At 40.6% G+C, this 15,971-nt stretch overlaps 2 protein-coding genes across 4 annotated transcripts in view; one reads left to right on the top strand and one right to left on the bottom strand.

Annotated features, from left to right (window-relative positions):
- Window positions 1–15,971, top strand: part of slc2a13 (solute carrier family 2 member 13) — a 70,225-nt gene that overhangs the window by 7,329 nt on the left and 46,925 nt on the right. The window contains exons 2-3 of the mRNA XM_023350105.1: window positions 6,163–6,322; window positions 8,173–8,381. Coding sequence (XP_023205873.1) covers window positions 6,163–6,322; window positions 8,173–8,381 — 369 coding nt within the window. The remainder of the gene's footprint in view (window positions 1–6,162; window positions 6,323–8,172; window positions 8,382–15,971) is intronic.
- The window catches only part of LOC111611831 (integumentary mucin B.1-like), a 28,739-nt gene that overhangs the window by 10,664 nt on the left and 2,104 nt on the right, over window positions 1–15,971 (bottom strand). Inside the window, exons 1-2 of one of the 3 annotated variants that reach the window (XM_023350108.1) lie at window positions 12,567–12,764; window positions 7,209–7,354 (exon numbers count right to left, since the gene is read on the bottom strand). The exons of 1 other annotated variant lie outside the window; for it this stretch is intronic. In XM_023350108.1, coding sequence (XP_023205876.1) covers window positions 7,209–7,215 — 7 coding nt within the window. In that variant the 5' untranslated portion in view covers window positions 7,216–7,354; window positions 12,567–12,764. Of the gene's footprint in view, window positions 1–7,208; window positions 7,355–12,566; window positions 12,765–15,971 lie in introns of those variants that run through there. One more of the 3 variants, XR_002754260.1, reaches the window with a different exon arrangement.

Below are 15,971 nucleotides of genomic sequence, written 5' to 3'. Positions count from 1 at the left end.
TCATAAAATGGTAAAAAAAAAAAAAAAAATCGAAATGAAACAGGTGTTAGAAATGAAAATCCGCTCATGTTCAGCGAGACTTGATGTTTACTGGTGAGCAAACATAAGATATCGGCTTCAGTAAACGCGGTTTTTACTACTTGCTGCTTTATAATTCTGTGCCAATCATCAAACCTCCTTTTGATGATTAAATTCAAGTTATCAGCTGAATTAAATGCCAACCGAATGAACAGATTCGGACAGAAACGGCTTGAGCTTGTCGAGTGTTGATTCCCAAACAGAACCGCATAAAGAGCGTTTTGCTACCGACACCGAACTATGAGTTTTATTCAGTTGCTTAGAGCATAAAATAGCATAAAGTGACCCCTCTCTTCACACTGTTGCTGCCCAAAAGAAGGCTACTACATTTGCACTTATGCTTTCAAATAAGGCAAATTGACCTGTTGGGGATAGCATAGTGAAGACCGTACGCTGTTTTGTTTTTTTTGGTTTTAAATAGAAGCAGTTATTTTATGTTATTCTTCACTTTTCTTTAATTGAAAGTATTCCAGTAGAAACTCAGTTACCGGTTGCCATTCCAGCCACAGACAGAAAACACACAGAACCTAAAAAAAGAGGGGCTGTTTGACTGTATAATAACGCTGTCTGGCTAAATTATTATGCAGCACTTTGCACATGCTGATGTGTTTTGTCCCCGCAAACAGTTGACTGGTGTGAATAAAAGCAGCCGCGTTAATTACACTACCATAACGTTTCATTACCAGGCAGGCTTTCTAATTAGTTGGTTTGGTTTATGGAACGAAGTTTGAAGTGTCGCCTTAACCGAGCGAAAGCCGCAGCGGACGCTTAATGAGGACTTTGTTTATCTGCGAGTTAAACCGGAACGGTTACCATTTAAAAACAAAAAACAGAGTCAAGTCGTCGGAACAAATATTTTTGTCCTTCCGTTGCATTTTTATCCAAACATCCTTGTTTCTCACTTGTGATCAGAGCGATGGAGGGCCTTGTGAAATATCTCCTTCACTCGGGTCGAGTGAGTCAGCGCTGAGCTCTGCGTTTCATGCCTAGAGGCTGCCTGCAGAAGGCCGAGACAGATACTTTGGTTTAAGTGTGCCGTGGAGCTTTGAGGCTCAGCCTGACCAGGCGGTGGCTTTAAACTCTCTCTGTGTGTGTGTAACTGCCTTGAGCTGTCCGTGGTGCTGAACAGAGAACTCATTAAAAACAAACCGAAAGCAGCAAGTTTATTTTGTTTTTGTTTTTTCTTCTAAGGAATTTATATTCAAGCGAGTGCTGCTGAGCCCCTTTTTGTAATTCTTCAGTCCTGCCGGTCAGCCGCAGTGCGCTGATGGATGACAGCGCTCCACGTTTTTTACTTTTAATGCGATTTGAATCGTAAACGTGAGCAGATGTGTGCAGCGTGCAATACGTCCTTCTCGTTAAAAAGCTAATTTAGTTGAACTTTTTAGTGTTTCTTCATTGTAAACAGACAAAATAGCAAGAGGAGGAAAAAAAAAAAGTAGAAAAACTCACAAATACAAAGGTTAGGCTTGAATCAAATCTTTGTCCTGTTTCAATCCCGTTGATTAATAAATACAACAGAGTAAATCTCACAGCTTGTAGAACAGCTTTGCAAGCCTTGCACATTATAATCGGCCATTGGAGTGGAGTTTCATCTTTGACTCTGACGTTGAAATTAACAACCTAGAAGTAGGTACTAAACATGTCATTAATTCTGTATTTCTGTATTAAAAACTTTTTAAAAATTGGCCTGATGTAATATTTAACTCCTAAATGTCAATCTGCATTATTTTTCACTTCTTGAACTGAGTTATTGCAGTGAATAAACTTTCCGGTAGTATTTTTATTTGTTGAATATGGCTGTATATCATTAAAGAATGCAACAAACTACTTTCAAAGTGAGTAAATCAGTTTCAGATTCAACTAGAAGTAGTTACAGGTGAAAGCTGCTGTGAGATGTGAAGGAGTCATTCCTAATTAAAATGAATATCTTTGGTATTCGATATATGAATCAATGCTAATCAGTCATTTGACACAATGCTTTGCCTCTTGATCTTTAGCTTTGTGCTGATTTAATTTCTAGCTTTTTTTTCCCCAATTAGTGTTTGGAAACTCTTTGCAGAGAAGCAACTTTTTGTTTCTTTTTAAAAGTATTTGTTGGAGCAGCTATACACCTTTCCACCAACAGAGCCACATCCTAAATATCAAAGATACAATTCAAACAACAGCATCGGCTTCAGTTACAATATCTGACAGTAAAGCTGGAGCCCTACAGCCTGCAATTCTTGGTTTTTTTATAGTAAGTAAACCTGTACAGGATTTATTCTCTCTGCTGCCAACAAGCATTATCTTTACAGACATATTTTCCCCGCCACCGCCTGTAGCAGGACGTGCCGTTGAGATGATTTATCTCTCACCAAATGTAACAAGATATTATGCTGTTCATGACAGCAGACGAGGCTCTGATGGGAACATGCTGGTGACTCGAAGCTTAAGCAAAGCAGATAAAACAGGAAAACAAGAAGGCAAGTCAAAATCAGATCACCACTTTTTTTGTTATCTGAATGCGCACTCAGAATATCTGTACATGTAAATCTAACAAGACACTGTCAGTGTCTGGCATGACCCTAGTCATCATGTCTAGATGCCTTATTGCCAAAAGTTGCCGTCATTTGTTGGAAGAAGTTTACCTACTATAAGGAGGTGACAGGTGTGTGTAAAAGTGCCAGAGCTTACACTTAATAACCACTTCTTACTGTCAAAGCGAGCATTGGTACTGCAGCACAGCTACCTGTTACATAAAGCTAGAAAAGTAGAACCTTCAAACCACTGGGAGCCCATAATTTAACCCTTCTAGGCCGAACGTGCCGGCGACGACTCAGCCAAATTTGCTGTACCGTAATTCCGCGACACTTTGCGCCATCTGAAAAATGCCAATGGTTTCTGAAAGGGGAGACGTTGCGCTTTCCTGCCAATATCAGGTTATTATGGTAATTTCACTCCTGCCGTAGCAGGGATCATGTTTTTCTTCGGTTTAATCTGATGAGACGCTCTTTTAATAGACGTTTAATATTGAACGTTCCAGCTTTACTGTCAGAACGTTGTTATGGATAAATGGGCAAATATATTTACTCACAGGACATTTAAAGAACTTTGTACAACTAAAATAATCTCCGCCTGGATATTTGGAGCTTAGGACTCAGAGGGTTAAAAGTCAAGGGATGTTTTATTTGGGATTTTATGTTGCTTGCAGCTTTGATGTCAGATGGTTTCCACACTGGAGCTTTGAAACAAACAAATGTTTGATACTTGTTGTGCCTTTATTTATTGGAATGAGTTCATTTGGCAATGAAATAATGATAAAATCATGTACAGTATATCTTCCCAATCAAGCCACCCAACATGACCAATGGATTTGACTTGAAGAGTTCGTCAATATTTAAGATGTGTTCTCCCACTGGCCAAATCATCAGAACAATCATCAGAGACTCAGATCCGGGTAAATGTCAAGAGTGATTGGCTGCCGACGAAGGAACTTATTCAAATAGTCTTTTTCCAGTTTATAGGGCGAAAGTTTGCCGGCTCTGTTCAGAGCCAATTAAACTAATGCCAGAGAACTCGGGACTAATGCGATGTGTTTATTACCAAGGCAATTCCATCACCACGCCGAGGATAATAAGGAAAAAAACAATGTGTGTTCGCAGTTGTGTGTGTCTTAAAAGCTAAATGAAGGTCAGAAACTCTCATTATATCGAGGTTCGCCATCAACAGAAGCTATAAAGCTGTTTGGTCGATGGGCATCTTCTCGTTGCTAATAACCAAGGTACCCGAGGGAAACAAAGTAAGGAATGAGAGAAAAACTATTATAGCTGGAAGTAATACTGATATTTTTATAGGTTTAAAATTGTGTCCTTTAATACAAGATTGTGTACTGATCTGCTTGAGATCTTTTACAAAGCTTGTCCAAGACTGAAATTTAATAGAGGAAGGAAAGACGAGTGAAAAAAGTATTTTCCTTTTTACAGCACTAAGCCTCTTTTTCAGACTGTCAACTGTAGACAAAGAGGTCAAAAGGTGTAAGGAAATCATTTGGTTGTATTTGAAAAGAAAAGAAAATCTATTTTCTATGTTGTGTAACCCAGAAGAAAATACAGGCTTAGGCATTTTCTAAAACCTTATGTAGGCCTATGGTTTCAAATTTAGCGACACATGAATGCATCTGCATGTATGTGTGAACAGAAGATGTTGGGTTTTATAGGGCGCATTCACACTAGCCTTGTTTAGTCCACTTTAATCGAAGTCTACTTTGCCTAGAAAGCCTGGTTCGTTTGGGGAGCCACAAATGCGCAATCGAACTCTGACAAAAGTGAACTCTGGTCTGCCTTAAGACCTAGGACTGAAGTGAACTCTGCTGTGGTTTGAATGTAGATATAGGTGCCAAGCAGACTGGAGAGCGCTCCAAAACCAGGAAGTGGATTTGGAGCCACTTCCTGGCTCCAAATGGATGCATTTCTGGATGCATTTATCCAGAAATGCATCCATTTCTGGATAAATGCATCCAGAAATCCATGGATGCATTTATCCATGGCTTTCTGGATAAATGCAACCAAAACAAACCCGCGAGTCCAGCTCTAGCGAGAGAAATGGCTCGTGATCTTTTTGCCAAAGACGAAAGAGAAATCCCACATCTGCTAAAATTGGACACCACTGCATTTTTGTTAACACTGGAAGAAGGAAGTTGTGCTCATTGTCTTCTTCGGAAGGATTTTTCAGTGATTCTTGTTGCAGGCGAGGAGTTTGAATAGTGCTGTAGGAAGGCCAATGAAAGCGAACAGCAACGTTGCAATTTTGATCAGCAATCTAACCGAGTCTACCGGACGATCAGTTGTGAAAACACTGCACTTCATACACATTTTTCTTCATAAAAAACATAGCTGATTGCTGAGGTACTGCACGGTTTGTGTGTAGCTACAGTATATGTTATCATGCACATGACAGATCAAGATTATTCTCCTAAATTCTAAGCTCTAACTCTTGTTGACTTTAGTCTCTGATCTTCAGCTGTCTTCCTAAACCTTATGAACAGATTTCCACCATGTTGTCCTGAGCAGACAGGCTTTGTGCTAAAGTGTTTAATTACATTCCAATAATGATCTGCAGCTCGGATTTCCGCCATCAGACGGTAACAAAGATTAATGCTTCGCCGCAATTGCTAAAATCATGTTTGTGCAATCAGAGGCTCACTCGGAAACTATCGTTTTTATGTAACCGAACACCATCCTGAAACTTGACCACACGGCATTGGTGTTGGGGATCTTTTCTTTTTGTTTTTGTCTGCTATCTCAATGTTCCTGATGGTCTGTACGTGGAAGTTTGCAATCAGCACTTAACAAAAAAAAAAAAAATCTCATGCATATAGGCCCTTCTTTTGGTTATTGATTGGCCTTCCTAGAGCTGCCACAGTGCGGTGCAAGCTTGGAGACAGTGTGGCTGGTTCCCCTGCTGGAAGAGGTCTCCATGGCAACGGCTACCCACGTAGTCATGGCGGCAGTTTAGGGCAGGGTGTTGACAGGAGGTAGAAGAGGGGAGGAGACGGAGGGAGGAGGGTGTAGAAAGCTCCAGCTCTCTATTAATAGAGAAGCCTGCTGCAGAGAGCATTAGTCTTACGGCACACTGTCGGCCCCAAACGGACTGTTCAGGGCGTTATGTGACCATAGCGTGTGATTATTTTATTTTATTTTTTTTTATAGAAATGCTTTGGTTTTCCAAATGTTCTCTATTTAGGATCACTGTATGAGTCAAGGTTGTGTTAAATAAGCAGGGCTGTGCAGGTTCAAGGCCTATGAAAAAGAGGTCAGGTAGTTTAAAACTAGCGCTGCCAATCGATCAAAAGGCTGTAATCAGATGAATCACACTCTAGCACTGTGATTAATCACTATGCTTAACTTTGGAAGTTTGAAAAATTCTTTTTATTGTCGCAAACCAAACATGTCGGTTTTTCAGGTCGTGCTATTCGGGAAGGCTTAAAAGAAGCCCTTCTGTTTGAAACGTAACTTTATTTTGTGCTTTATCCAGAGGACCTGTTTTGTCCCTCTTCTCAAGAACCACTGAACCGCGTCCTCTGCTTTGTGTCTCCTTGTGTAGGGATCGCCTCCATGACGGTGCCCGTGTACATCGCCGAAGCCTCTCCTCCGCACCTCCGAGGTCAGCTGGTGACCGTTAACACCCTCTTCATCACCGGAGGGCAGTTTACCGCCAGCCTCATCGACGGCGCCTTCAGCTACATGCGGCGTGACGGATGGAGGTCAGACTCAAATGATGTGTTGCTGCAACACATGAAAACTTTAGCGTTTAGATGGCAACGTGCTACTTCTTTTAGAGGCAAAGCGGGATGAAAAAAGCCACTTTTTCAATCTGTCGTTAAAGTAGCAGTTAGATGTGAAAGCAGCACATTCCTCTCTTTGTGTTCTCATTTTTTTATCAAATACCTCAGCTTAAATGCCAGCATATGCACAGAGCAGTTCATAACATTTACTAACAGCAGCCGCGTTGTACAGATTAAAGACGCAACTCTCCACCATCTGTCCTGTTGCGTCTTCATCATCTGGTTATCATCTGTTTTCATCTTCTCTTCTTCGTCAGACTGAATGCAGCTTTAAGCCTTTCATAGCCTTGTAGGATGAGCGGTGCTACAGATAAGAGGAGCCGGGTTTTTTTTTTTTTAGATCTGAGGAAATTGTCCAGAAAGTGTCTGATTGGTGTGATTCACGCATGATGATGACTTTTGCAGAGTTGAAAGTTGAAATGTTTCCTGAATGACGCGCCTTCCTGCTGAGTGGAGTGAATAGCCTTAAATATGCACTTTATTTTATTCAGCTCAGCTTCTTGAAATTCCTGTCACATAATGTTCTTTGTTTTTTTTTGCTTGAATTCTATACAGTTCCTGAACTCAACCTACCCCAAGAAGCATCTCTAGAGTTTCATTAAACTGATTTTGGTCATTAAGGATAATAAAAAAATCCATTCCCATCAGTTAAAATGTATATCTATATAGGTACCTTATGTTATTTATTAAACCCTTCACATGGTTATGAATATAATCAAGCTGAATGGATCATTATTACTGTTTTGGTGCAATAATGTCAAACAAAAAACGCTACAACATGATCAAAAAACAGTAAAATGCTCACCAGTCATCTGAAGTTAAAAGGTGGCACAGTGCTGAATAAAAACAACCAGAATTTACTGTGACCAGCCATTTGGGTATTGCTTTGGCGTGGAGTGCTTTCGCTAGTGTCTTCCTGGGTAATGCCTCGACGTCTTCCTAAATTAAAACCTGTAGAGAACAGTATCAAGAAAATGTAAAGGAATAGATAAATGTTCAAACATTTACCACCCGTGTGACGTGACTCTGTTTCAACGCTGTGCATAGCCTTTAATTCATCTTTCTACAGAACTATGACAGAGAGCTTTTAAAGGTCTTGTGTGTTAGCCCCTACTAGCCGTTCTCGCATTGCTTCGGTGTGGAGTTATTTTGACTTTCACTTGCGGAAGTTGTAACGACTGAGTTGGATTTTATGCACCAAACTAATTTCTGTAATGTTCCAGTTACGAATACATGAAGCAGTACACCACAGGGTTTCCCCTATTATGCATTTTAAGCCTGGCGGGCCACCAGGCTTTACTTGTGCCCCACCAGGCTAAGCATTTCTTATTTCTTTAAGTCTTTTTAAAATGTTTGCATTTTTTAAGACTTTATGGTTGGTGTTCAGGTATTAATCTTCCAGTCTTTCAATAACACATAATTATCAAGTGATATTTTCAAATGTCCTGTCAACCTGAAACAAATTTTAACTCAAAGACATGGCGGGCCCCTGGATGTATGTCTGCCCTTTCGCCCAACCACCGGGCTTAGCGAGTTTTAAATGGGAAACCTCTCACCACTACAAATTTGCTTAGCTTATTATGTTCAGGGAATAAACAAAATGAAATTTGAATATCCTAATTAGCTTTGAAGCACAGAAATTCAATAAGCCCTCACGAATCGTGCTATTGTTGAATTTTAATAAGTCGAACCACCTGACGCCAACAGCTAACAAACACCCAGCTAGACCTTTTCAAAGATCTCATTCCGCGCGTTCCCTCTGTGTCCAGGTACATGCTGGGTCTGTCCGTGCTCCCCGCCGTGCTCCAGTTCGTCGGGTTCCTCTTCCTGCCGGAGAGCCCCCGCTGGCTGATCCAGCGCGGGCTGACCCAGAAGGCCCGCCGGGTGCTCAGCCAGATCCGGGGCAACCAGAACATCGACGAGGAGTACGACAGCATCAAGAACAGCGTCGAGGAAGAGGAGAAGGACAGCGGAGGAGGTGAGGCTGACAATGCGATCCGGAAAGTCGCGTCACGTCACCAAACGGAGCTCGGTGTTTCATTTCACCAGGTCAGGGATGCAGACAGAGGGATCTCTGATTTCTTTTGATCATTGCAGGTTCAGCGTCGTTTCTTAAGCTCGCTTGTCTGCAGCTCACCTCACACATGCTGTGTCTGATTTACTGTCTGGTTAACCGTTTCTGTACTGATTTAGCTACATGTTTTGATGAGCCCTCAAGTTTTCTGACATAATACCTGAAGAGGTCATGATGCTAAGTACTGGAACTGGGGTCCCAAAGCCCTTGGAGGAGAAAACGGCCCACAGCACCACAGGTCCTTCATTATGCTGAGCTTCTTTTATTACTCAGAACTTAACATTTCTTTTGCATGTTAAGCTGTTGGATGTTGTTACACATTCTTCGCTGTCTTTTCCTCTCACTATTTAAACCTACCTAACTTAAATGGGTCGTTTATTGCTATTAAATAGGAAACTATTATAAGGCTGGGTCTTTGTGGAACCACCTTTTGTTGGTCTTTCACATTAAATTCCAATTAATTATATTTATCTTTGTGGATTTAATCTGACAAAACATGGAGAAGTTGAAGCGGTATAAATACCTTTGCAAGCCGTTGTAATATTCAAACATCTTTTCGCATCAATCAGTCCCTCCAAGATTTGGTGATTGTTTTTGTGATTCTCACTCAAAATCCCAGATTTTTGTGGCGCTCATTTAGAAATACTTCCAAGAAATGTTCCCAAAATGAACGTCAAAGTAAGACTGAGGCGGCAGTGTTGTAAAAATAAGAAATACGGCCACCTGCGGGCGTGAATTGGCAGTCATTTTTGTGTAACAAAATAAAAAAAAAAATGCAATAAACTCACAGCGGGGATTTTGTGTGAATTGTGCAAATAACTGGAAGAGCTGATTTATGTAATTCGGAGTCTAGAGGGACACATAAAAAGCTACGGCGGGTTCCGATTCGGCCTGGAGTTTGACACAAGTCCGCTACATTATCACCTTCTAAGGGTGTAGTAATCTAGTGTACAGTCATTTCAAGGCAGCTGATATCTCCCAGAATCTAACGCCGGCATACTGTGCTGGAGGAGTCCACAGAGACTTCCTCAGCTTGTTATTAACAACTCCCATCTGACAGAGTCAGGACCCTGAACTTTGAAGACAGCAGCCCTCTTTTCCATCCCTTTGATTTCGTCCACAGTCTGACTGTTTATGTTCTCCTCCTGTGGAGCCGTGAAGTCCTTCCTACTGGAGGAAGATGAAATCATTCACTTGCCTGCTGCTGCAGTCCCAGAATCATTCTGCTGACCCACCAGTCGCACAGTTTGAGCAGTAGGTCATAGGGCGCTCTGACTGCTGGTTTCAGGACTACTTGGTGTTTACTTGTCATTTTTCTAGCTTTTTCAAAAATTGTCACAGAAGGATTGTTTTCTTTACAAGTAATCCAACCAAAGCTTGTTGATAAAATCTGAGGTCCGGTGGCTTTAAAGGGGCAGTATTATGTAATGACTTTTTTCAGCTTTACATCATGTTATAATGTTATTCCCTCATCAGAAATATACCTTTCTTTCCCACTCAACTACTTCAGACTAGCCTGCAGCAATTAGCAAACACCTGGTGGAATATCTGCTGAGCTCATTATATGACCTACTTCTATGTGCAACGCTGGTAAAAACGTTGCTAAAGGGTTAATAGAGGAGCCATGTTGTGATGACTTCCTGAAGGCGGAGTTTCAGAATGGGCAGGAGATTTTTTTAAAGAGACAGAGGCCCAATTTCAAGGCATTAAATTACGAAGTCAAATTTCTTTTAAGTCGTATTTGATGCAGCTTTTTTATAACAACTGAAGGTAACATAATTACTTGATTGTGTTATAAATGGCATTATGTGCCTGGAAAATCTGTTAATAATAAAAGTTAGTTCCCAGTCTTATTCAGAAAGATGAGTGAAGCGTTGCAAAAACGATAAATAATAAATAAATAAAATAGGGCAAAGCTTTGACTTGTCGACATTGATTTTATAAAAATGAATTGCGATTTCTGTTTCAATGTCATAATATTCAAAGATGTAAGGGTAGCATTCTTCCAGTTTCTGTTTTTTCTCTTATTAAACACACCGTTTGTCAGCACTAGTCATCGTTGTACTTCTGTTACAAAAAGAGTCCATGTTAAAGTTAGAGTGACAACAGATCCAACAAGTTTGAGCCCTACCTGATTTAGACCAATGCAAAAAGAAATTAATTTATAATATGGATGTTGATTTGGTGGACAGAAGGTAAACAGATTTTTGTGCTCCACGTTCAGGGTTGGTGTGAGCCGACCTTTCCATCTGCCGCACGTTTGGAGACGTTTGGTTTGTGGCGCGCAGCGTGCCGACTTTGCTGTCAGAACAGCGGCCCGCTCGGCTTTGTTATCTGATCCTACATTTGTTTCACTCATGTCAGATCTTGATCTTCCTGTAATCCCTCTACAATCCGCACACGAGCTGATCCGAGGACGTAGCAGCACAAGCAAATCACATGCAGACAAATACCTACACATTTACGATAGGTAATGCTTTTTTTTTTGGTTGTCTGTCTTTGGGGAATGGCGGAAAAAAGACAGTACCTTCCACTTAAACTTTTTCACACTTAAACCTAAATATTCAAGAGGTTTAGCTAGGATTTTATCCAGCAGACCAACATAAAGTAGTGCGTTATTATGGAGTGGAAGAGAAAATGGGTGAACCGTTGCCACATTATGAAGTTTTTGCACCTTCTAACAAGTTTTCCTCCAGAATCAGCTTGTATTTAGATTCCTCTATCTTGGGCAACTCAATATTAAGAAATATTAAGTTACCTTGAAAGCAAAAATGATAGGTTTTCATTATGTGGGGGTTAATTTTTTAGTTTTATTTTTGTCAATTAAGAGCAGTAAAATATTAACGTTGGCTCTTGTCAGCATCTTGGTGAAGATGCATAAAAGGAAATTACCAATAAAACAGCCAGATGTTGATGGCTATCAGGTTTGAAAAGGTTGTAAAACCGTCTGTTAAGAGCTCGGCCTCCACCAGCAGATGATGGGCTGTGTTTGCATCGTGGAGCTCTCCCAGAAGTAGTCTTCGAAGGGCCACATGCGACAATGCGACACGTGAAAGCCAGTGAGGTCACGAAGTAGCAAAGTCTCAAGGCGCTGGTGTCTCGATCGCTAAAAAGCAAAAGTCTGCATCACAAGCTCCAAAAGAGAAAGAGGACAAGTGTTTTGTTGTAGATTTACTAATCCAGACACCACTTTCTACATCTTTGTTGCTTGCACAGGAGGCTCCACTTCCGCTTTTCAAAGCCACACGGTCGCATCTGTTTGCAGCCATTTTCACGTGTGATTTGGATTTCTGTGGGCTTTTTGAAACTGTTTTTGCTTTTTAACTTTTTTTTTTTTAAATTTTGGTTGTTGGCTGTTATGTTCACCCTCTGTCTTAGCTTCGGCTGCCGCTGTGGATTATGAGAAAATACTAACATATTCAGGTTTTAAATCTTTAGAAGTGGAGACCAGTTGACCTTTAGTGGTTTTGGTTTTTTTAAGCAAATCTTTCTCTTTTAATTGCTTGTTTCTTTAATTCTGAACCACTCATGAATACGCTTTAATAAAAACAACAACACAAAAGCCACACTGTGAGCTATGTGCGAGAAGCTAATCAGAGGCGATGGAAAGATCCGTCACGGACGAATGTTTTGCTCAAATTCTTGCCAGAACTCTGGCTAATCCAAAATTCTAAACATCGCTCCCATTCAAAGGACAAGTGTGGATTAAAAAGGGATGAATTTAAACCTAAATCTGACAGACGTTATGAATAAGTTTGTTTTACAATTATTGCTAATATTAGCCCACTGGATTATTTGTCAATTTAACGCTGCCAAACAGTTTAATTTGTAACTTGACTTTCACTAAATATTTACTTGTAACTTGGGTTACATGGTTTTGCAAGCTAGAAGCGATTTTATGACAGCTGAGGTGCAAAACATGAACGTTTTTCATGCCAAGTCTTTTAACAGACTGCTTTTAACGTTTTCCACTTTGCTTAGTGAAAACTTGTACTTTCGGTTTTACCCTCGACTAAAACAAGATCAAATTTCATGAATAATTCAGGTTAATGTGACGACACGCAACTATGACAACTAACTGAGCCCTACCTGAGGTTTGTTAGCTGTCGCTGTAAAACAACCCAAACGTCTGACGTCCGTGTAAAGTCAAAATGTGTCGCTGTCCCAGAAAAGCCATTAAAGCTGCGGTAAAGACGAAGAGCAGGGGCGACAGGAACATTTATGAACGTTGAACATCACGGCGCCGAACGAAAAATAACTGCACTGGGTCACACCGAGCGGCATGAGTGGATTCAAAAGGTCAGTTAATGTTTTATGCTTTGTTTGCTTATTGTGTCTGATTTCGAGCAAAGTCAAATAATGGGAGATCAAAGGTCAGCCTTTTGTAAAACCCTTGTTATAAAAATGCCAGGCTAAAAGAACAGGTAACATTTTCTTTAAAATGTGAAGAAAGCCATTGTGAGAAAGAAAAAAAAGAAAAGCAGGACATAACTAGATTTGCACAGACAACTTTCTAAAGCTCATCTAATCCGTTGTGAGGAAAGCTTCACATTATCAACTAATCCATCCAGGTGTTTTTTTGGTATCACTTTTGAGTTCTTTATTATTGTTGAAAATGTCTTGAAATATTCATTCATTTTTCAAGAGTTGCTACTGCAATAGGTCGTTGCCATATGAATTCATTCCTTTGTGCATTCTGTTCTTGTGTTTTTCTACAGCAGCACGTTAGGGACATTGTAGATAAAAAGAGTGAATTTCCACCCAAAAAATTTCAAGAGTCAAGTATTTGCCTGAATAAACTCACAAGTTTTGAGATTAATCACAGTAATGTTCTTGAATAGAACTTTTGAGCTTGAAAAGTCAAACATTAGCAAGGAAAACTGGTCAAACTCAGAAAATTCCTTGTTTTTTCTAGAAAATTTCTGAAATTAATCTCAAAATTATGGAGGTTTTTTTTTGGCGGAAATTAACTTTTCTTCTTGGCCCTAATGCACTGTTGTACTTTTCACAGTTGGTTTGATTTTTGTTTTTGTCTGGTTGTGCTTTTTGAAGGTGTTGGAATGGAGTGTGGATTGGGACACTAAGTATATATATTACACAAATTTATAAGCTAAACAAAAATAAAACAAAACAACTATATTTTGTTTCTAGTTCAACTTCTCTCCGTCTGCCAGTTTGCTTTCCCCCACTTTCTGTAGTTTTCTTTGTCATTTACATCAGACACATTCAGCTGACATGTGAGTTGTGTGACGCAAAAAATGTTTATTTATTAATGTTTTTTGTAATTCCAATTTGCACACCTCCATATTCATCCCCACTACATGTCTGCATTTTGGTCGTGACAGGTTTTATTTGGAGTAATCTTCTCCTGCAGTGTCAGGTGTTTCACTGTGCAATTTAACCTACGTTTTACTGCTTTTTGTTCGTAGTTTGAGTTGGTGAGATCATTTTTGTTATTCCCAAACATCATGGAGAAAACGTAAAGCAGGTCAGATTTCCGCAATCGCCATCAATCCCGCAAAAAAATCAAAAAAATCAGGAGAACCAGAATGTTGGCAACATGTCAGCTGAGAAAATGTGTCTGCTGAGCAAACGTCAAATTACGGACATGCCAAAAACAAAGAATGCTTTAAAGTGAAACTTTTTCTTTTTTCTTTTTTTTTTGTAGATGCTTTTGGCTCAAATGTGAACCAGTAACTCTGAGCATAAGTTGTGCGTGTGTGTGTGTGTGTGTGTGTGTGTGCGTGTGTGTGTGTGTGTGTGTGTGGGTGGGTGTGTGTGTGTGTGTGTGTGTGTGTGTGTGTGTGTGTGTGTGTGTGTGTGTGTGTCTGCTGCGTTTCTCCTGGTGCTCAGCTCACTCTGCCGAAACGAAAACGAGACCGCTGGACTCGCACAGAGTCCCACCAGAGCCCCGGCTCTGCCTTTGCACATCGGAGTGTGATTGTTTGTGAGCGTGTGTGTAATAAGAGGCGGCTCTTCGCCGTGGCCCGTGGCGACCCCGGGGACGGCACAGATGCCATGTCTTCCTGAGACGTGTTGTTCTCTGTTGTCAAGGTTGATTAGTTGAGGGATGAATCCAATTTCCTTTTCTTTCCCCTTCACTTCTTAGCTCAGGCTTCTTTCTACTCTTTGTCCTCCGTCAGGTTTTGCTCAGCGGATCTCTGCAGCATCTCAATCATAAACGATACAAAGAGAACGCATAAATAAAATGGACTTATTGTGTCCAAGAGATGGATCTGCGTTCTAGTCTGGAATCCTTTGCAGTTTCCAAGACGTTTTCTTTCAAGGATTGAAGCAAAAGACTGCATGGTGCTGCTATTTTCTTTGACAAAATGAAGACTTCTTTTAAGCTGTATTGCAGGGTCAGAAAATTTGAAATTTAGCATTCATTTAATTTGGAACAATTGTAAGAACGTTGCTTTGAGGAAATGAAACAAAACAAAAAAAAAGTATACATATTTGAGACAACATCAGCTTATCTTTTCCACATTAGCTTTTTTTTTTTTTGGTTCGGTCACTAAACCAAACTAAAAGGTTTGCCTGTAAATTGGTGTATAAAGCAAAATCCTGTGAAAGGTTGACGGTAACCTCGCAGAATACGACTGTGTTTGTGTGTGGCATACGCTGGAAAAACAAAAGTGTGCAGGTTGCCATAGAAACAATATTTCACACTGTCTTTTTCATCTTACTTTGGAGATTAACAATGATCAATTTCCAGCATTTCATAATGGAAGATGACGACAAGTCAAGGAGCTGATAATTAGCAGCAGGAATCGTCTAGGGGTCAAAAATGGGAATATTTAATTTCATTTAAATCTATCTATCCAAATTTAGATGTCTGACACACTTTGATTCTTTTTTTTAAAATGATATTTCATTATTTAACTCACATTATTGTTTTTGACACATCCACCTGCTTTTACTGTGTTATTGCAGCGCCTGTCCGCTCTGGAATCGACGAGCGTGAATAGCCGCCTCTCACACTAAGTGGTAAAGAAAGGAGCAGAGAAGCTGGAGATGAAGAGAAAGTGAAGTGGAAAATGAAGGTGTTGGGACAGCAATTATGACGGAGAAGCAATACCAAGGAAACATTTCAGGTCAATTGTCAGACACGCTACGGGCGTGTTCGTCACAATAAGCCCGTAATGCACTTTATTGAACGCATCGATTTCTTCGGAAAGCTTGTTCAGAGCCGCTCTTCTTCCACGAAGCGGCGAGCGACCGAATCGTGGAGGAAAACAAAAGGGCACGCGCAGACACTGAGCGACGGAGAACGCTGCGACGCGAGAGCGTTTCATAAAGAGTCCCCCCCCCCCAAAAAACAAAATACACAGCATTTCTCCCGCCATGTTGTGAGCTACTTCGCAATCAGCAGACCGAGAGAAAAAACGTGCCGATCCACCCGATGTTTGTCTTGCGATTGAACGCCGTGTCAGGTCAACCAGTGGCGTGCAGAAGTGTTCACAACGCCTCGAACCGGTTCGCATTCAGTCT

Source organism: Xiphophorus maculatus, chromosome 17 (assembly GCF_002775205.1).
Source record: "Xiphophorus maculatus strain JP 163 A chromosome 17, X_maculatus-5.0-male, whole genome shotgun sequence".
In the NCBI taxonomy this organism is placed as follows: domain Eukaryota; kingdom Metazoa; phylum Chordata; class Actinopteri; order Cyprinodontiformes; family Poeciliidae; genus Xiphophorus; species Xiphophorus maculatus.
The sequence above is the reverse complement of the archived record's forward strand: the minus strand, read 5'-3'. Positions and strand labels throughout refer to the sequence as shown.